This window comes from Ambystoma mexicanum, chromosome 6q (genome assembly GCF_040938575.1).
Source record: "Ambystoma mexicanum isolate Mex_15411 chromosome 6q, UKY_AmexF1_1, whole genome shotgun sequence".
Taxonomy (NCBI): Eukaryota; Metazoa; Chordata; class Amphibia; order Caudata; family Ambystomatidae; genus Ambystoma; species Ambystoma mexicanum.
In genome coordinates, this window is record NC_090937.1 from 1165043634 (window position 1) to 1165064625 (window position 20992).

The 20992-nt window shown below is 48.5% G+C and overlaps 1 protein-coding gene across 1 annotated transcript in view; it reads right to left on the reverse strand.

The window, feature by feature from the left end:
- Positions 1-2373: 2373 nt before the first annotated feature.
- CHRNA9 (cholinergic receptor nicotinic alpha 9 subunit) overlaps positions 2374-20992 on the reverse strand; it is a 172678-nt gene continuing 154059 nt past the window's right edge. Inside the window, exons 4-5 of the mRNA XM_069631768.1 lie at positions 10791-11323; positions 2374-3028 (exon numbers count right to left, since the gene is read on the reverse strand). Of these exons, the coding sequence (XP_069487869.1) occupies positions 2436-3028; positions 10791-11323 (1126 nt within the window). The 3' untranslated portion in view covers positions 2374-2435. The remainder of the gene's footprint in view (positions 3029-10790; positions 11324-20992) is intronic.

Genomic DNA, 20992 nt, shown 5'->3' on the forward strand with positions numbered 1-20992 from the left:
AAGGAGGCAGGGTAGGATGTTATTGGTTGTGATGTTTTTTTCTTGATCTGGTAGGGAGGTGGGGTGCCATTATTTATTTCTTTGTTCACTTCTTTATTGAGTGTTAGGTTAAATTCAATCAAGTAGTGGTTGGTCTAGGTTTGGGGTGTAATTTTCATAATTCTGGTTGGGCAATTTGAGGTAGCTACCCAGTCAAGGGTCCTGCCTTTGTCATGGGTAGGGGTGTGGACTTTTTAAGAGAGCCCATGTTCCTTGAGCATGGTGGCTATAGCTTGTGCTTGTTTGCCGTCTGGGTCGTTGAGTCCTAGGTTGAGGTCACCAAGGATCATTATCTGAGATGATTCTGTAGTATTACTAGCTATTAGACTGATCAACTTGTCGCTACAATGGTCCTAGAAATCTGTGTCTGTTCAACAGAATTTTTTTTCTACCTGTCACCTTTTCCTCCAGCAAGTGATATCACTTTTGGGTCACCCTGTTGGGCCTCAGGAAATGGTTGTCCCTATCATCACATCTGGGAGGAGAACTAGGCAGTCCAATCCACTTACACTCCCCCACACACCCTCATCCTGAACAACATAGTCAGACACATGAGACAGAGAGGGCTCAACATGTTGTGCATGCCCCAATCCCCATGGCTCACTGTCCTTATTGCAGATACCCTTCCCATATTGATATACCTGCGTTCCTATACTATCATGTGAGTGAAATGGGAGTGAAACACTGTTTAGACTTTGGATCGGGCACTGGCAGCTGGACGTATATATGGAAATCCTGTAAGGCAGGCGGTGGATGGTAATTGACTGTACTCTCTCCTTTACTTGTGGGTATAAACAGTTTCCAAATTAGGGTTTTTGGAGGGAAAGTGCGCCTGTACACACGTGTTTCTAGGTGTGGTAGGACAAGGGAGGGTACGGAGGGAAGACAAGGCAAACGATCTTGCGAGGCCTCGTGTCATTCAGATCATGCAAGTGCGATAGCAAAACGTGCAGGGAAAGATGGAGGGGGATGTGCAAAGGAGAGGGGAGAGGAACACAGGCCATCAATGCTTTGAGTAAGTGCAGCCAGGGCAGTGTGGTTCTGGGTAGTGCAAGGAGAAATAGACAGTAGGGTTACAGTTATAGCCCCTAAGTGCATGGTAGGCCCGGAGAAAGTGCAGGGGTGACTCATCAAGAAATAGCCTGGTACACAGTGAGACTCTGAGAGTAGCGAAGCAACCAGTTGGAACAGCAGACAGGTAGGTCAGGTAGGTCAGCAGGGGAGGGAGAGAGAGAAAGCAGAGGAGAAAAGGTAAGTTTTGAGCTGCTTCCGCAACTACAGGTGGTCAAGCTTAAGTGTCAGAGGGGCATGGAGGCCATTCCAGAGGGAGGCACCTGCAGAGGAGAGAGATCTACCCCCACTCTCTGCCTGGAGAAGTGTCTGACCTTTAGAGAGTTGGAGGTAGCTGAGTGAAGGGCGCAAGAAGGATGTATTTTGGAAGAGACCGCTGGATGCAGTGCAAGCCTCGGCCCCAGAAAGCCTGGTGGACAATGCAAATGGTCTTGAACTTGATCCTTGCAGCCACTTGGAGCCAGTGGAGGGATTTCAGGGCTGGGGAGATACTGTCTCTGGGCTTGAGGCCAAGGATAAGTCTTGCAGTCCTGTTCTGGATTAGTTGCAGAGGGCAGAGTGTAGAGGAAGGCAGATTGAGAAGGAGGCTGTTGCAGTAGTCCAGTCTAGAGAGAACCAGGGATCTGGAGACAGTGAACTTCTGGGGGAAGTGAGAAAGGGAAGAGTCCCTTTGAGGATGTGCAGCTGGTAGTGGGACTTCTTGGCGACATCTGAGATGTGAGAAGAGAAAGAGAGTGGAGTCGAGGATGACACCAAGGTTTTTTGCCTCACGGGAAGGCAAAGGAAGAGGGTCCAAGGCGGGCGGCCAGAACGAGAGAGGGAAAGCAGGAGCAGGGGTCCCAATGAGAAGGATCTCCTTCTTACGGGCATTAAGGCAGAGATCATTGGAGATGCACGAATCCTGAATTGCTGAAAGACAGTCAGGGATGAGAGAAGAGGAGGTTGAGCGGAGCCTGAAGGAGAGCTGAGTGTCATCCGCATAACACAGAGGGGAAGGTAGCGATCAGGTGGGCTAAAACGGCCAAGTAGAGGTTGAAAAACCAGGGTGAGAGGATAGAGCCTTGGGGGATGGCACAGTTACAGAGAGATGTGGTGGAGAGAAAGGTACCAAGTTGGACCTTGGTGGAGCGGTCCAAGAGGAAGGAGGTCAACCACTCCAGGGCCAGATCCCTGATGTCCAGGTTCTCATCATAGAGGCAGACACATTTTTCATCATCACAGGTTTTATGTCAAAGTAGATGTTGCTTAAAAAAAGAATTCAAGAACAGTAAGAAGTTTATTAATCTTTGCAGACACAAAACTGTGGGATATCCAGCCTACCGGCATTAGGCAGCTTTCCCAATTATCAGAAGACTCATAAAAAACACCATGAGGAAAAAAACCCACATGAAGAATCTGTCCATCACTTTGGCCACCTTTTTCCACTCAATTCCTTTAATGGTGGTTGCCTTCTGTTCCCTAAAGCAATTTGTGATGTATTCGATATTCCCTGCCAAGATTTCATAATGCGTGCAGCAATACACCTCATTCTTCTCTGGACTTCCACAATGGCCTCCAGCGATCCCATCCACATGCCCATTCTGCTCTTTCTGGATGACAATGTCACAGACACAGTCCTCCTTGGTGGGCAGCTGCCTCCTCGTGTCTACATAGGCCTCATGCCCGCTGGGCTTCTTTTCGTACAGTTTGCCCTCTTCGGTTTTCACCTTGCACTCATGGTCTCTTCTCTTCTGTGGGCCAGTGCAGTTTTCACCCACATCGTACACAAAAAAGATCTTTGACATGTAGTCCAAAATCACAACCCTGGCCCACTGGGGGACGGGCTTGGCTTCGGCTCCGCAGTGGTGGATGTTCATGATAATGATAGTCAGTGCTGTAGATGCTGTGATCATGGTCATCGTAGCTATGTAATATTTGCCTGCCATAAAAAGAGCAGAATGTTATTGGCAGCAACTCAACGTAAAGGCGATATATGAAACACTTTTGTATGAGCGTGATACAAATACAAACAAAATATCATATCATATATCAATCAATGAGAAATTCTGATCCTCACAAGCCACTGTTGATCTTTAATTCTCTCTATCTAATAATGTATTCTTAAGTGATAGCATGTGCATCTTCACCTCTATAAAAAGTTTAAGTTTGTGGTTTACTAAAGAGCTAACCAATTCTCCTGGAATATCAGATCACTGTACAATGTACAACAACACATGAAAGCATAGAAAATAAGAGATGTTAAAGTAGTGCACACTGAAACAAAACTAAAATGTATAGATGGCCTTGTAGTGCTAGATGCTTCACAGTCCAGGGTAAGATATGAAAACATCACATTAGGGAGTCATAGGAATATCACACTGCACATTTTTTATATTTAGGCTTCGGCCATACATGTAAACTTCACAGTTCACGAAGATGTACAGTTTAGACAGTCTTCAATATTTAGAGGCATGACAATTTGAAGATCTCTCCATTCTCTTTAGATCACCCACTTCTGATTTTGGTGGTAAAGTGAAAAGTGATCTTTACAGGTTTGTCTACCAAAAAGAGAGGAGGAGAAATCTCTCTGCGGAATTCATGTCCGAAGGTGGCAGAGAAACCAGAGTTCAGAGGTGAGGAAAGGGTAGGCGCAATATGAAGAGATAAAAGTGGACAAGTTGAGTCAGTCTGATCCCAATGGGCTATGAAGGGTCAGCACGACCCAACCAATGGTGTGAATCTAGGAAAGCTCTGAAGAGAGTCTGGAAGAATCAACTAAAGTGAACCTCATGTTCTAACGTGTTGGCACATGCACTTGACATGTGTGAAGCAGAATGCTGCTGAATGAGAGTTTGGGTGGACTGAGAATTGTACATTTAGGTGATCTACACGCAATAAAGATGATCATCCCTGGACTCTGACAAGTATAAGATATTAGAGATATGCGTGTAGAGTGCATGCTTGGAATGGCCCGTTAGGAAAGGCCAGTGTGGGCTAGTTTTATAAAGCAATAATTTACTGAAATGATTGGGGCCCCAACAATTGTTATCTTTAGGGTGTGCGTACAAAGGAACAAAGGTGATGAGAACTGTATGAACACACACATGAACACACACATGAACACACACACACACACACACACACACACACAGTGCCCAGCACACTGATTGGCAAGAGTCAGCTAATTCCCTTGCATGCCTCAGCGGCATGGATGTGTGTTGTATGCACTGCACTACGCTCCCCTTCAAGGACGACATTCCACTCCCTGCAAACCCTTTTCATTGCAGGCTCTGCAGATTCAACCTGCATTGCTGCCTTCATCCAAGCCTAGGAATGACCCACAGTACCTCATTGCTAAAGCTGGTAGACACTGACATGCAATTTCCCTTGCATGGTGTTAAGGGGATCATGCCCCTACAGTTGCCTCCTATGTTTTGTGCCATGTCTGCCTTATTTACTGTCTGCAGCCCTCTACATCCTACCACCATTACACTTACTGCCTGTCGGCAGTAGTACTACCTCCTACCTACGACTGTGTATGTTTGACTGTTTACCTGCCTCTGTGGCTGATGTCTGCCTCTGTTTCCCTGGCTTTTCATCTTTCAGTGCCTTTGTTTGCCCGCTGGGATATGATATGATATGATGTGACATTTATAATGCATCTGCACGCAAGTGTTTCTAGGTGTGACAAGATAAGCAGGGGAAAACAGAGGGAGGACAAAATAACGACCTTACTAGGCATTGTGTCATTCAGATCACGCAAATGCAGGGAAGAGGGAAGGGGAGAAGTGCCAGGGGGGAGGCAAAGGGGGTAGTGTGGCTAACTCACAAGTGCAGCCAGTGGGTGGCTCATAAGTGCAGATAGAAGGGACTGTAGGGTTGCAGATACAGACCTTTAAGTGCTGGGGAGTCCAGAGGCAGTGCAAGGGTAACTGGACATGCAGGAGCCTGGGCCCGAGTTCCGAGGGTGACCACGTGACCAGTGCGCGGAGCACTTGTATGTTATTGTGAGGAATCGCCATCTAGCAAGGGTGCAAAGTACATAAAATGATGCAGGTGATTCCTTCTCCAAAGGGGTCATCTGCTAGCCAGATCCCCCTTTGTCTCAACTCCATGCCAAAAGCATAGTGCACTTGGGCCCTGCTGCATCAGTAGCCTGATCCGTAGCACCTGCTCTGCTCGTGGCACAGTGCAGGTTCAAAGGTCACAAGATGCCCATTCAATGCTGCAGCGACAACAAAGTCATTGCAGCACAGGGGCGACATTTAAGATATGCCCCCTGTACCCAAACTATGATGATCATAAGTACCTCATGCTGGTGGCAGGGTAATCTCTAGGAATAAGCTATGAGTTTAGCCATAGTGCATGGTGGTACTTATAATCATTGTTGCCACATCCCAATTGATATTGCACATGTGTCAACTGCTGTGAGTCAGCTCTGCTGTGGAAAGGAATGTGTATTCAAATCAGATGGGCCGATACTGCCACACGGCAGAACACAAACATAGAGGACCCAGCCTCTCTTTGATTCTCTTTGGGAGGGATGGTAACCCCCTCCCCAAGAGACAGCCGCCAGCAGGCAGCTTTCCTAGGCCTAGGTATCAATGGAGCACACCCATTGAGGAAGAGTAGCCTCACACCAGGGTGCTGCAGATCCAAATACCTTTTTTGTTAGTAGGAGGATAGTGGGTGAGAGCAGGACAGGCAGGAGTGCTCTAGACACTCAAAGAAGCCTTCTACCATTTTCTTTCTCACTATCTCTCTTACACTTTCTGCCCCCTGCACTTCCTCTGGAGAAAAGCACTTTGAGTGCAAGATCAACCGGGGAAAGTCCATTCCAGCCAGGAGATGAGATTGGTCCACTAAAGTAGGCTAGCTTTAAACCAATCACCTGAGGACTTGTGCCTTTAAAAGGAGTTTTGCATACCATCAGCAGAATTCCCTTAGTTCCTCAATGATTTTTTAAGGTCAGAGAGATGTTCTGAACATTCTCAACTGGACTTCGTTTTGGTCAGTTGCACTGTCCAAAGCCCTCCACCAGAGGTAAAGGGGCCGTCCAAGATAGAAGGAAGCTCTGTCTCCTAACAACTCCCAGGGAACATTGGAGTGACTAGTGCTTTGGAGCAGGACCAAACACTCTGCAACAGACCTTATATTCCAGAAGAGCAGACCTTGACCTGGAGCATCCTGTCATCGAGTCCACTGTGAAGGCCTCATGGCAACCAGAGGGCCAGACCAGCCAATCTCCCTGTTCTATCGAAACCGAACCCGTCGCGCCATGTTCCCTGCTTCTTTAACAATAGGGAAGGCACCGGTGCTGGTGTCTGCGTTCCTCCATCCAGCTGAACTATTGCACTGCATCTAAACCAGCTCGACACTGCATCGTGTCCTAATGAAGCACATCACCTGCTAGACTCGAAGCGACTGCTGAATACAGGAACCCAAACCAAATCTCTGGAGGGTCACTCGCCAACACTAACCAGGGGATACAACCATTGCTCAGCCAAGCTAGCCCTACAACTGCCGCCTGATTGACGGCACATCTACTCTCCCTCAATCACCACTTTGATGACCTTCACCCGCTGACGGGCACCGCTGCAGCGTCACTCGCTGACTTCTCTCAGCGGCTAAAGCCTGACTCGCCTTGGCCTACTGCAAAGTGTTCTTGGGACCACCCCAACCTGCATCATTGAACCGCCGCCGTTTGACTGCGCAGAGCACCTGCATTCCACCTACTCAATGCCCGCTTGCTGCCAGGGCCTCCACGAACCTACATGCCCCACTAAGCCTGATTAACTCACATGAATGTTCAAACCCGAGTCTGATGCGTAAGCCCACTAAGAACTGAATTCAGGTTCTGTGACATTGAACTGCCCCCACGGTCCACTGAAACCCTAAAGACTAGTTAGGTCATGATTGCTCCTGATTTCAAACCAATATTGTTTTTATGGTAAAATCTTACCTACCACCCATGGAAATATCTCCAGTCTGTCGCCTCTTCTCTGCTCTTCTCTTTGGAGTGGATTTTTGTATAGTAATTTATTTTTGTTCTGCATGCATATGGTGTGTGTTTTTAAAGTGTTTATATTGTTATTGAACCTTGATTGGACATTCCCTTTATTTTGGACTGTTATACTGTGTTGTTTGGGTCACTACTGGTTCATCCTCACCCCCCTCTTGAGAGAATAGCATTCCCTCTTCAGCGTTACTACAAAAGGCAAAGGAGGTATATCTCTTGATTGGCCCTGTTTTACCTTTATGATTGCATTGTGTTTTGATTGCTAGAAGTGTGATGGCCGAGTGGGCCATTTTACCCCTACTCATCCTTGTATTCCTGCAAGGCAGAATCCAATTAATTACACTGGTGTCAGCGGTGGGATTTGAAAAAGACTGTGCCTACAGCCGAGCCAGCCAAATTATGTGTGTGCAGTTAACATTATCATTTACTGGCAAGGTATTTTTACAACCATGGAACTCGCCATGAGCATGGCACAGACCTTGAAAGCAAGTGTCTTATGCAACCTCTGTCGAGGGATGTGTCTCCCTCATGGCGGTAAGGTTAAGAAGGCTAACTGCTGAAGAGCCTACAAGCTTTTGAGGAAACTAGGGAGATGGAGGGCTGCCTGCATATCAGAAGCAAGCTGGATCCCCTGGCCCTATTGGTCACACACCTGGGGTGGGTGAAAACTGCAAAGGAGAGTGACAGCGATAGCGCTTCTCAACATTACTTCCACTGGGCGAGCACAGTGGTTTCCCAATGGTCACAGGCCTCCCATAAGTCGCACTCATCCAAGGGTTCCCACACTTTGGTAAGGCCTACTGGGCATCTTGGTGTGCTCACCCTGACAGGCTATACCTCCTGGAGGAAAGGAGAAAATCCCTGGAAGAACGGAAACAGCAGGCTGCTGAGGGCTTGGCCGAGAAAAAGCAAAGGTTCTTAGTGATGCTGCGAAAGATGAAGCTTGAGGCCCAGAAAGAGGCTGCCAAAACATCAAGTGGAAAAGGGAGTGTCTCCAGCGCTGGCTCCCAAGAAAAGCCTGGGTGCCGCCTCCCCAAGGACTTAGTACAGCTGTATGAGAAGGGTAAGGATTTTATTGACTGTTTTGAAAAGCTGCAGTTGGTGTTCCGCCTCCAGGAGGTGGAAGAGGAGTTGTTGGGTGCAGCCCTTATGAGCAGTCTACCGAAGGTTGGAACTGATGTCATTATTCAGGAGGAGAGGGCTACCTATTCCAAGATGAAGGTTGCGGTCCTCCGAAAGTTCTGCCAACCCCGGAACAGTACCTCAAGAGCTTTAGCGTGCTTACCAAGAAGGGATGTTGACACATTTATGGGCATCTTAAATCTGATTACATGTTAGTGTATGCTTAAACAATGCAAGACCCACCAGCATTTAGGATCCTCCAGAGCGTGCAAAGGCTGCCAATCTGTTTGTGGCTACTCACATCCAGAAAAAGGCTTTGGCTAGTGTATTCAAGCCAGATGACAAGTGGGTTGAGAAACATAACTCAATAGGGTAAGGACAAAGGCTTGCACCTTGTTGCCATGAAAGGTCCCCAAAAGTCGAAGCGGAGAACCATGTCACCTACATAAGTCGCTCTGGCACAAAGGAGAAGTGAGGGCACCCCTAGCACTGGGGCATCCAGATTCACAGCTTGACAACACTGTTTTATCTGTGGAGACCAGAAACATAGCAAGGGAGATCCCTGCAGCAATGGTTGTCCCAAGCTGGATGTAGTTAGCACTACGCTCATGAAGGAGGAAGAAGTGGAAGAAATAGCCAATGTGGGCATCTTAGACAATGAATTCCTACTGTTCCTGGGGTTGGCTGAATGCACCCTGGTATCCATGAGCGGGAAAGGTATTGGGTCTCCCATCGAGGCCCTGGGTTCCCACTAATACAGAGATCCTTTTGGACAATGTGTTCATTAACGGGAGCCAAGTCCCAGCACTTTGTGATACTGCTGCGAGTATCACCACTGTCCGACGACAGTGGGTGCAAGAGGACAGATCATCCCTGGTCTTCCCACACTAGTCAGGGGATTTGATGGTCTCACCTGATGCTGTTCAGATGGAGGGGAAACTTCTCAACTCCTCGTCACTGTCAAAGATGCCATTCCGGTAGACTGTCTGTTAGGAAATGATAGATCTGATGCCGAAATCATTGCCGTGGTTACATGATCGAGGGCCAAGGAAGCAGCTTGGGTAGAAACCCTGACGGCCATGGGTATAGGATCTCTTCAGACTGACAATGGCATACAACCAGGCTACGCTCGTACTACCCAGTCCAGATCCAGAGTCCATAGAGAAACCTGCTCCTGCCGTGACCATTTTAATAAAATACAGTGTGCTGTTTTAAGAAGTAACTTAAGTCAAAACCTCGGGCATCTACCTTGACTCTGACTTGACTATGAATAGACAAGTCTGCGCCATTGTCTCCTCTTCGGCTTACTTCTCCATGTTACTTAATGCCGCTAGACCCTTCCTGTCCTTACCCAATTTCTTCACCATTGCTACGGCAATCATCGGATCAAGATTGGACTACTGCAATGCACTCCTTGTAGGGACCTCCCGCAAAAACATTGCCAAACTAAAGGTGGTCCAAAACAATGCCCTCAGGGCTGCTACTGGGATCTCCAGGAAAGACCACATTTCCAAAACAAGGAGGCAGGTGCAATGGCTTCCCGTCAAAGAGAGGATTGTTTTCAAAAGTCTCTCACTTGCGCATAAATGCCTCCATGACCTAGCACCCCCTTACCTGGCCCTACGAATTGAGAAACTCTCCTCATCTAGGCCTACACCAACTTGATCTCCACACCCAACACTAGGAGAGTGTGGGCAGGCAGCACTAGTTTCCCCACCATGGCCGCCTCTTTCTGGAATGCCCTTCTCACGCACCTCAGGAGGATTGACTCCCATCTGGCCTTCGGCAAAGCCATTAAAACTATGCTATTTGTCTGACTCGATAACATGTGTTGCATGAAATCATTGTTTTCTATGCTTTCTCTCCCCTGCATCATTGCTGTAACATTTCAAGAAAGTATCTTACTGTAACATCAATTAAGCCTTGTACATTTTCTTGTAAAAGCGCCTCGATGCCTTTGGGCTGTAGCGTGCTCTACAAATACAGATGTGTCGCCGCCTCGAGGATGTTGGCATCACGGGGACCGCCCTGCAGGGTTTTGCTTCTTTTCTTTCCCACTGCTCTCAGGCTCTCTCCCTGCCACCTACATATTTTGAATTGTGCACCCAGGACCCCAGTACACATCTGCTTCTCCTCCCGATGTCCCCATTGGAGAGGTTTGCACAGTACCTATGCCCACCCCATTCCCCCCGACTGTTGATTCAAATTCAGGAACATTCATCCGGTGACCTCTTTTTCATTCAGTTATAATTTCGTGGAGGGACTCGGTGGTTGTATGAGCCCTGGTTGGTCTAGGCTTTCACTCAGTGAGGGCTCTTTAAGTAATGTGCCCCCTTTACCAGAGCTCGTGCCGAGGGTAAACGTGGGTGGACGGAGTCCCCACTTTTTTTCAGTGGGCACCTTGATATGCTAATTTCTCGTGACGCCACATTCAATTAGTATGTTAATGAGTTCCCCCGCTTTTTTTTTAGGACTTGACACGTTACATAAACCTCTGTTGCAGGTGTATTGTTGCAAAGGCATGGTGGTTAAAGCACACAAAAAGATAACCAACACTTACCAATAAGTGGCACATTCTCAGAAGGAGGCATACTCTCTGCAACCATCAACTGGAAAACTGTCAAAGCCAGGAGGACAGTTACACCCAAGGACACTTTCTCCCCGGAGTCCGCTGGGAGGTAGAAGCCCAATGGGGCCAAGAAAGATATCATTACGCAAGGGATAAGCAGGTTAAATATATAGAAAATAGACCTGCGTTTTAGAATCAAAGTGAAAGTGACATCCGGGTAGGGCTCCGAGCAGCAGCCATAGGTGATGACGTTCTTCACGGCCGGCATACCATGCATTTCCCACTCCACGTTCTCTACAAAGTCAGATAGGTCTCCATGGTCTAGAGCGTTTATGATGTCCACTTGATTGCCGTTGTAGGTCCAGGAGCCAAAGGTGAGGTTGCATTGTTGACTGTCGAAGGGAAAGTAGGACACATCCAAGACGCATGAGCTCTTTGTGATTGAAGGGGTGTCCCAGGTAATTTTCCCGTCGTACCTTAAGACCACATTTGTATTGACTGGCTCTGAGAACTCATCATCCGCCCTAGGAAGCAAGGTCAGAAAAGACAAAGCTATGTCACCTTCAGAACAGTAACCCCAGTCATGATTTTAACATCCTATTTTGGTAAATAAAATCAAAACGTGTTATCGAGGAATTTTAAAGGTACCAAGGGAAGTTACTGTACAGTAATGAGAAAGATGAACTGAGCTAAGAGTAGAGGCTCAAAAAGCTGCAGTTTTTTCCATTAGGGAGGGGACTGCAACTTGCGCCTCTCCAGATGTTTCGGACTGCACGACTCCCATGATCCCTCACCATTGTCTAGGATGGCTTGGGCTGGGTATCACGTTGGTTTTCCGACATGATTTTCCTCAATGTAATTTTTGCCGACAAAATTACTATGAAAAAACTCATCGAAATATATAGGTGGTAAAGGGATAAAAAGGGTATGGAGTGGGTTGGGATTGGGGTAAAACAAAAAAAAGTGTTGAGTTTTTTCATAGTAATTTTGTCCGTAAAAATTAGTTCTGAATAAATCATGTTTGCAAAGGGACGTAGAACCCTTGGGCTGATGGGTGTTGTAGTCCAAATCATCTGCAGAGCCAAATGTTGCAGATCCCTGCCTTAGAGTAAAAGACAGAGAGGGCCTGGTTACCCCATGTGAGAAAGGAAATGGATCATGCCGGGATCTGTCGGAGAATCCATTCATGCGCCAGTAGAGAGGACGCATGGGCATCGCTCAGCTCCCGCAGGAAGCAGAAGTAATCATTGTCATGGGACATGGATGTATTATGAACACTCAGAGGAAAATCCAAACAGAACCACCGGCAGGCAATGCATTTGGAACTGCTGTAGGTACATTTTCCAGATTTTAATGCAATTGATGAATGTTACAATTTTGCTAAAAACTGTCTTTAAGGGTTAATCGAGGTACATTTCAAATTGTGCCGTTTGGAGTCCAACGGGCAGGTGTACGAAATGGCTGTGAGTTTGCAATCAGCCTTACACCTCATTGCTAATTCCCAAAAAGCCTTTGCAATCTACAAAAGGCCTACAAGTAAGCAATCGCAGAATTTGCAAAGCAGTGTGAGAAAGGGGAGGTTTTTGGAGAAGAAGGTCAAGGAATCTTTAGTTTTGGTGTGACAATTGAGGAAATCCCAAGGATGGAGTTGTAATCAGTTCGTTCAAAAGGTTTCCAGTAAAGGAATCCTTGCAAAATCGAATAAAAAATCTGCAGAAGTTAACACTTTCAAACACGCGGTTCTCGGAAGAAGACAGGCACATTGGCTCGGGAGGATAGCACAGGGGCAACATGCTCGCCTTGGAAGCAAGACGACACAGAGCAACAGAGGTTCGATCCCCGGGTCCGCGCTTAGAAACCTCTGGGTATTAAGCGCATTAAAAATAACCTATCATGTCATATCATTTAGACATCATGAATGTTCAAACACCCTCACAAGAGCCATGGTGTGACAAATACAGCCACTGGAACCAGAAAATGACAAGAAGGATGTGATTGCAAGGGCCAGAATAAATTTCCATACTAAAACAGTATTACCCTTCTGCTGTACATGAAGATTTATAGTGAAAGGGTCATACTGTGTCAGTAGTGTGAGGACGAGGTGTATGCGTGGTGGGGGTAATGGACGCCACATAAGCGGAGGCCTCAGAGATGTCTGGCTCCTAGGGTTAGAGTGCACATCATGCTCAGTAGTGTGAGGACGAGGTGTATGTATGGTGGATTAATGGACGCCACATAAGCGGAGGCCTCAGAGATGTCTGGCTCCTAGGGTTAGAGTGCACATCATGCTCAGTAGTGTGAGGACGAGGTGTATGCGTGGTGGGGTAATGGACGCCACATAAGCGGAGGCCTCAGAGATGTATGGCTCCTAGGGTAAGAGTGCATATCATGTGTGAGGACAAGGTGTATGTGTGGTGGGGTAATGGAAGCCACATAAGTTGAGGCCTCAGAGATGTCCGGCTCCTAGGGTAAGAGTGCATATCATGTGTGAGGACAAGGTGTATACGTGGTGGGGTAATGGAAGCCACATAAGCGGAGGCCTCAGAGATGTCCGGCTCCTAGGGTTAGAGTGCATATCATGTTAAGTAGTGTGAGGACGAGGTGTATGCGTGGTGGGGTAATGAAGGCCACATAAGTGGAGGCGTCAGGGATGTCCGGCTCCTAGGGTAAGAGTGCATATCATGTGTGAGGACAAGGTGTATGTGTGGTGGGGTAATGGAAGCCACATAAGTGGAGGCCTCAGAGATGTCCGGCTCCTAGGGTAAGAGTGCATATCATGTTCAGTAGTGTGAGGACGAGGTGTATGCGTGGTGGGGTAATGGAAGCCACATAAGTGGAGGCCTCAGAGATGTCCGGCTCCTAGGGTAAGAGTGCATATCATGTTCAGTAGTGTGAGGACGAGGTGTATGCGTGGTGGGGTAATGGAAGCCACATAAGCGGAGGCCTCAGAGATGTCCGGCTCCTAGGGTAAGAGTGCATATCATGTTAAGTAGTGTGAGGACGAGGTGTATGCGTGGTGGGGTAATGGAGGCCACATAAGTGGAGGCGTCAGGGATGTCCGGCTCCTAGGGTAAGAGTGCATATCATGTTCAGTAGTGTGAGGACGAGGTGTATGTATGGTGGATTAATGGACGCCACATAAGCGGAGGCCTCAGAGATGTCCGGCTCCTAGGGTAAGAGTGCATATCATGTTCAGTAGTGTGAGGACGAGGTGTATGCGTGGTGGGGTAATGGAAGCCACATAAGCGGAGGCCTCAGAGATGTCCGGCTCCTAGGGTAAGAGTGCATATCATGTTAAGTAGTGTGAGGACGAGGTGTATGCGTGGTGGGGTAATGGAGGCCACATAAGCAGAGGCCTCAGAGATGTCTGGCTCCTAGGGTTAGAGTGCATATCATGTTGACGGGGATGCCAAACTGCTGGCTCTATGGCATTCCATCGAGAATATTTAATGTTGGGCGAATTCATTTTGCTGCAAATCTATGCCCCGAAGCCACCCCCAAATCTCCCCTACCTTTATTACTGCCCCACCCCCCCACCCCAAACATTTGTGGCAAAATGTGATGGAAAGAATCTGATGAATTCTCCCACGATGGAAAATCCAGTGATGAAATCTTCCTATGTCCAATTGCTACACTCGTAAAACATCCATGTGCCCTATCCCTTCTGTCTTTATACCAGGGACAGTATACATGCCAACTTTTCCTGGATCCAAACTCCTGGCTTGAATCCCACAACAGCAAGACAGACCAGGTAAACCACTGCACATCGCCCGACAAAGTCTTCAGCGAAGCATGCATTTGGAATCCTTAAATTGTGATGCGTACACCGGGTCGTACAAGAGGAGTATATGTGTATAATCCGTGGACTTGTGGCAAGATCATAGTCACCTATGTAATGTTGCAGAAAAGCATCATACGGAAAGGGACACTGTGGTGGTCTCTAAGGACGACAGGATGCCTGAAGTGATTCTAACTGCCTTTATTTAAGGGCCACACAGGTGGGTGTCAATTGTCCATGTGCTGGGCAGGGGCAAGTACTCGCAGTTTCAGTCTGGGCCTCCCAGTTACTTCACTGGAGGCATGGTGTGCACATATGTGGCACGCTGTAGGCTTCCAGGAACCCCATGAGGCCTCCTATGGCATTGGATTTACGCCCTGGAAGCTGGGCTGCATAGGCTCCTCAGGGCCTCAGTTACGGTGGGTCCTTTCCAGGAGCAACGCTGTCTCCAGACCTCTTGTCTGGCGTTCTGCCAACCATCTGGCGGCAATGTTCTCTCGCGGAGCGCGGGTCCACGAGATCTCGTTGTGCCGAGAATTCGCAAGACCGCGCTCCCGTGATCACGTGACGTCCCCACACACCTCCTTTGCTGGGAAAAGGATGGATGGTCATTCCATGACAAAGTCTGCAAACTTGCAGCGTTTCCTTTTCTCTCTCTCTGGTCTGCCTTGATCTAGGAGCGTGGAAGGGTTGCGGGAGCACTCTTGGGGAGGTGCGGGTGATTCGGGTTCTCCTTGTCTTGCCCTTCGCTGTGACTCCCTGAGTGGGGTTGGGGAGTTGGTGCTTGAGAACTCGTCGCCGTAGGCTGACTCCGAGGCATCTCTTTCTGACTGGCGAGGGTTTTCGGATGGCTCTTGTTGGTCTTGATCTTCTCCGGTTTCCCAGTGTGGCTGTTCAATAGATTCCTTTCTTTGGTACATGGCCACCTTTTCTAGATTCCATTTCCTTCCATCGCTGGTGCAAATGTGGTTTGACCCTTTCGCAATGACTTCTATGGGACTGCTGTACCTGGAGCCGGTCGAAGTGTCTTTGTGAGGGAGACGTATCTTTACCAGGTCGCCTTTGTTAACTGCTGTGTGGCGAGCAGCCCGACATGTGTACCCTTGAGCCTTCATGGCTTCTTTGTTACGCTGCATGCAAAAGACTACGTCTTCCATGTCCACATCTTCGTCAGCTCTCACTTGATGGAGCCAAGGTGGTACCAGTGTGGATGCTGCCCTTCTCCCCCTTAGCAGATGGATGGTGTAACGCCGGTGACGGCGTTGGGAGTGATGCGGTGGGCTGCAACAGCCTCCTTGACAGTCTTGTACGGGTTTAGGCCTGAGGTGTGCGCTAGGTGCAGCGCCCCTTTGATGAAGCGGTTCGCCGGCTCGACCAGGCCATTGGCCTGTGGGTGGTAGAGACTTGCTCTCCACTGTCGAATATTGTTGAGTTTAAGGAATTTCTTCATTTCTCGAGAGACCAAATGGACTCCATTGTACATCACAATTTCCTCAGGGAGGCCTTCGCGCTGGAATATGGTGGTGAGTGCTTCGATGACTGTGTTTGTGGTGATGTCCGAGGTGAAGTAAAATTCGACCCACTTGGAGAAATAGTCAACCGTGACTATCCAATATTTATATTCTGGGGGCATGCTGTCCAGAGGCCCGATGAAGTCCAGCCCTAGTTTGCACCACACCCCTTTGGGGACTTCGGTGGGCAGCATGGGGGCTTGTCTCACAGCAAGGCGCTTGTCACTGTTAGTGCACTCATGGCACCTTTCGACCATTTGTCGTATGTCCCGATCCATGCCTGGCCACCAGTAGGCGTCGCGTATCCTGCGTCTGGTCATGTTGCACCGCAGATGGCCTGAGTGTGCTCTGCACAGTATCACTTTGCGAATTCCGCTGGGCTGGATCACTTGGTTGCCTCTCAGAATGAGACCGTTCATGGTGGTGATTTTGTAGTTCACCTTCCAGTAAGGACGTAGGCCTTCAGGGATTGCTCTTCCGTCAGGCCACCCTTCGCGGACCCAGGCTGCTACGCGCCGTAGAGCATCGTCCTGCTGGAACTCCTTCTGCCAGTGGCGCTCACTCAGGTCCATGTACTCGCCGTTCCTCAAGTCACTTATAGAGGCTACGGCACATTCATCTTCCAAGAATGTGGTCCCAGGGGAGTTTTGGTTCAGGAGCCTGGACATGCAGTCCACTTGGGCGTTTTCCAGCCGGCAATGTGGGCTATCTTGTACGTGTACTCTTGAAGTTTTGCGGCAATCCTGGCCAGTCTCGGGGTGGCAGTCTTGGTACCGCCCGGGCTCAACATGTGAACAAGGGGTTTGTGGTCGGTGACCAATCTAAATTTCGTGCCCCAAACGTAAGATCTGAAGTAGTCGACGGCCCAGGCACATGCCAACATTTCTTTCTCTACGGTGGAGTAATTCTTCTCCGCTGATGATAGGGCTTTTGATGCAAATGCCACAATATTTTCATTGTTGCCCTTCTTCTGGGTCAGAGTGGCCCCAGCCCGTACGCGCTGGTGTCCGTTGTGATACAGGTGTCCCATTCAGGGTTGAACAGTTTCAGGCATGGTGCGTGCAGAATCCTTCTTTTGATTTCAGTGAAGACTTCATTTTGCTCTGGCCCCCAGGAGTAGGTTGCCCCCTTCTTCAGACGTTCTCTCATGGGGGAAGTGGTTTCGGAGAAGCTTGGGACAAATTTTGCCTAGTACTCCGCTAGGCCCAGGAACGAGCGTAGTTCTTCTCTGAACATCGGGGCCGGGGTGCCTGTTATGGCCTCCATAAGGTTCTTCTTGGGGCTCACCCCTTCGCTTGAGATGCAATACCCAAGGTATTCTACCTTGCTCACTCCAAAAACACATTTCTCATAGCGTAGATGAACGCCTGCCTCTTGAAGCTTGCTCAGGATTGCCGTGAGTGCTTTGTCATGGGTCTCGTTGTCCTTGGCATACACGAGGATGTCGTCCTGAAAGAATGAAACATGTGTGAGTCCTTTGAGTAGGGAATTCATCATCCTCTGGAATGCAGACGCTGCCGAAGACAGCCCAAACGACATGCGGGTGTATTGAAAAGTGCCAAAGGGAGTGATGAAAGCTGTAAGGGGGCGCAAAGATTTGTGTAGAGGAATCTGGTGATAGGCGTCACGCATGTCCAGCTTTGAGAAGATTGATGCTTCTTTCATCATGAGGACAATTTCGCTGATGCTGGGGAGCGGAAAGCTATCGGTAACAACCTCTAGATTCAGACTTCTCAGGTCGATGCATATTCTGAGGTCGTTACTGGATTTCTTCTTAACTAAGACCACTGGACTCAGCCACTCGGAGGATTCCACTGTCTCGATGGTTCCTTCTTCGACCATCTTCCGAAGGTGGGCATCTAACGCAGGTCTTGCCGTGGCAGGTACTGGTCCAACTTTATGTTTCACAGGCACCGCATTGGGTTTCAAACGAATCTTATGGACAAAGTTTCTCACTTTCCCCGGGTTCTCGGAAAACAGGCTTGGGAAAATCTGCTTGAAATTTTGCGCTGCTCCTGAGGAGACCATGAGTACCTGTTCCGGAGTGCTGGGGTCCAGTTTAATACTGAGTCTGTGTTGATCATCCCATCCGAGCACGGCTGGGCCTTTGGGTGAGAAGTACACCTTGGTGGTGGTAGACCTTCCTTTGAATTCAATTTGTGCTCTGATGTAGCCCAGTAGGTTGACGGTTGCACCTCCGAAGACTGTCGGTTTTTGCCTGGTCGTTCTGATTTCCACTTGTGCTTGTCTCATCATCTCCTTGTACGTGTCGATGGGAAGGATTGTGAGGTCTGATCCTGAGTCTGCCCTGACACGTGTTTCCATGCCATCCACTCTAATGGTGCAGTGGGGCTTTTCTCTCCTGGCGTGGAGGGCGTTGACCATGGGTCTGTCCTGTAGCTCGTCATCATCGCTTGAAGCGAGGTCGCCATCGATGCGGCAGATGTTTTTTTCCACCACGTGCATGCCGGGGCCACGTGACCAATGCGTCCGCACTTGGAGCACTCCTTATTCCTGGCGGGTCAGTCACGATCATTCGCCATGTGTTTGGTGCTGGCATATCTGTAGCATTTCGGCACATCCCTTTGCCTGGGGCCTTTGTCTCTGGGGCTGTCACGGGACTGCTTGTCTCTGCGCCCTCTCCATTGCAGCGCCGTAAGTTCGGGTACGGGCAGATGACTTCCCGCCTCTTTGCGCCTGCTGGAGGTTTCTTCCTCCGCCCTGGCAATTTGGATGGCCTTGTCGAGGGTCAATTCCTTTTCTTGGATGAACTTGTCCTGCACTTTCCTGGAGTTAGTGTGAACGAACAGCGTGTCGCAGATGACTTGTTTTGCGTTTTCGTCGAAAGCGCGAAGGGATGCCAGCTCCCTCATCCTGGTGATGTAGTCATCCACGGGTTCGCTCCCTTCTTGTTTACGGGTGTAGAACTTCAGCCTGTGTAGCACCACGTGTAATGAAATGTATTGTTATGAAATATATTTATATTTATATGTAGAAAATATTTGAAAAGTTGTTATACAACTAAACAAATAAATAATAAAAAAAGTAGCACCACGTTCTCCTTATTGGTGAACCACTTCACAATGCGACGGGTTGCCTCCTTGAAGACGTCGTCGTCGTCATCATCCACTGGCATGGCTATTAAGCTGGCAAAAATGCGCTGTCCTTCAACGCCTATTGCGTTCAGCAGCATCGCCTTCTTCCTGGCAGGGGCATAGCCTGTGCCGCCTACAGCCTCCAGATATGTGGAGAAAAGGGGCTCCCACTGCATCCAAGGAATTACCGGGGTCCCAGGTGAGGGGAGAAATGCAGGGGGCGGTGTGGCGCCTTGCATGGTAGGCCCGTGGGTCTTTTGATATCCTCGTCGCCAATTATGTGGTGGCCTCTAAGGATGACAGGACGCCTTAAGTGATTATGACTGCCTTTATTTAAGGGACACACAGGTGGAAGTCAATTGTCCATGTGCAGGGCAGGGGCAAGTGTTGACGGGGAGAGGAAATGACTGACGGGCCCATTGGTCAGTACTCAACCCCCGAGAACTTGTAATACTAGATAGCTGCACCATGTGAGGACAGGGTGCAGGATTCACATACTCCAGCACATCTCAAAAATCAGGACTCAATAAGTTGGCAAAGGGAAGTCAGTTTAATGATACATACATCAGCATATGGAAATCAGCAGCATTGCGAACACCTGTCTCGCTCCGACTTCCTCGAACTTTAGTCCAACAGCCGTTTTTATAGGCTAAACTGTTATCATTGACGTCTAATTCTACAAAAATCATCACGCAATATAATTGGTTGGGAAAGGTAACTTAAGCATAGGTGTTATATCTATATATGACAATAGAGCATTCGGATTGGATAACTCTTATCTGGTGGGCGTTTACACCCATCGCTCTACATCACGCATGATGGACCTCACTATAAGTACGACGTCCGATTGGTTACAGTGTCTATAGGACCCTAGATTACATGGTCCATTGTGATTGGGCAAGTCACACCCCTAAACATAAATCTCCACTTTAATTAGCAGCATGCAGAATGGACACCCAGGCGCCTAGTGTCCCAAGATTCACCCTGCCTCCCTTCCATCAATCAGTGGGTTTAGGGCAATGTGTCAATTAGTTGGCTAAGGAAGTTCCTCGAAACTGTATTCTCTTATCAGGAAAAGTTATGGTACCCCTTGGATCTGGGTGACATCAGACGGTGGTACATCTTCGTGCCTGGCTGGTCACGTGTTGGTTCACCGTGAATCTGCTTCAGTTTACAGCTTTTTGTGTATTTAATTCTCCATGTAGTTCCACCACCTGCCTGGGCCTCCTTATCTTGACCTTCGCGGGGCAGGCTGGTATGCTCTGAAGTTTCGATTCTCCTTAGCTGAAGCTCGCCTCCCTCTCTTGGGTTGACCTTGATTTCCCAGGCCTGAGCCATCCTCTGGCCGCCTGAGTACATTTCTGCTTTTACAAAATGGAGTTGCACGTGTACATTGTGCCTTATTGAGGTAGATATATGGTTGGCGCTTGCCGCTCTATCTTCTACTAAGCATTGCAAGCAGTATCGATTTCTTAACATCTTGAGTTTCAAGCCTATTTACACACGTTTAACAGGTCGGTTGCTTCCATCTTGTCACGTAGCACCGTTTCCTCACGTTTTAACACTGTCTCTTCTCTGTGTCCATTACATTTATTTTCGTAGTTACTCATACTGGCGTGCTTGTCTTTTCTCATGCGTTAGTCTGTCCAGGCCCACTTCTCATCATCGTTTGCCTTCCATCAGGGCTCTTTGTGTCTCCTCATGGACAGTCTGTAAATGCTCATCATTTCGTATCAGCAGCTGGTATGGTTGTCTGATTGGGTACCGTGCTGCCCTGGGCTGTCTGCTTATTGGCATTTCAACAGGTAC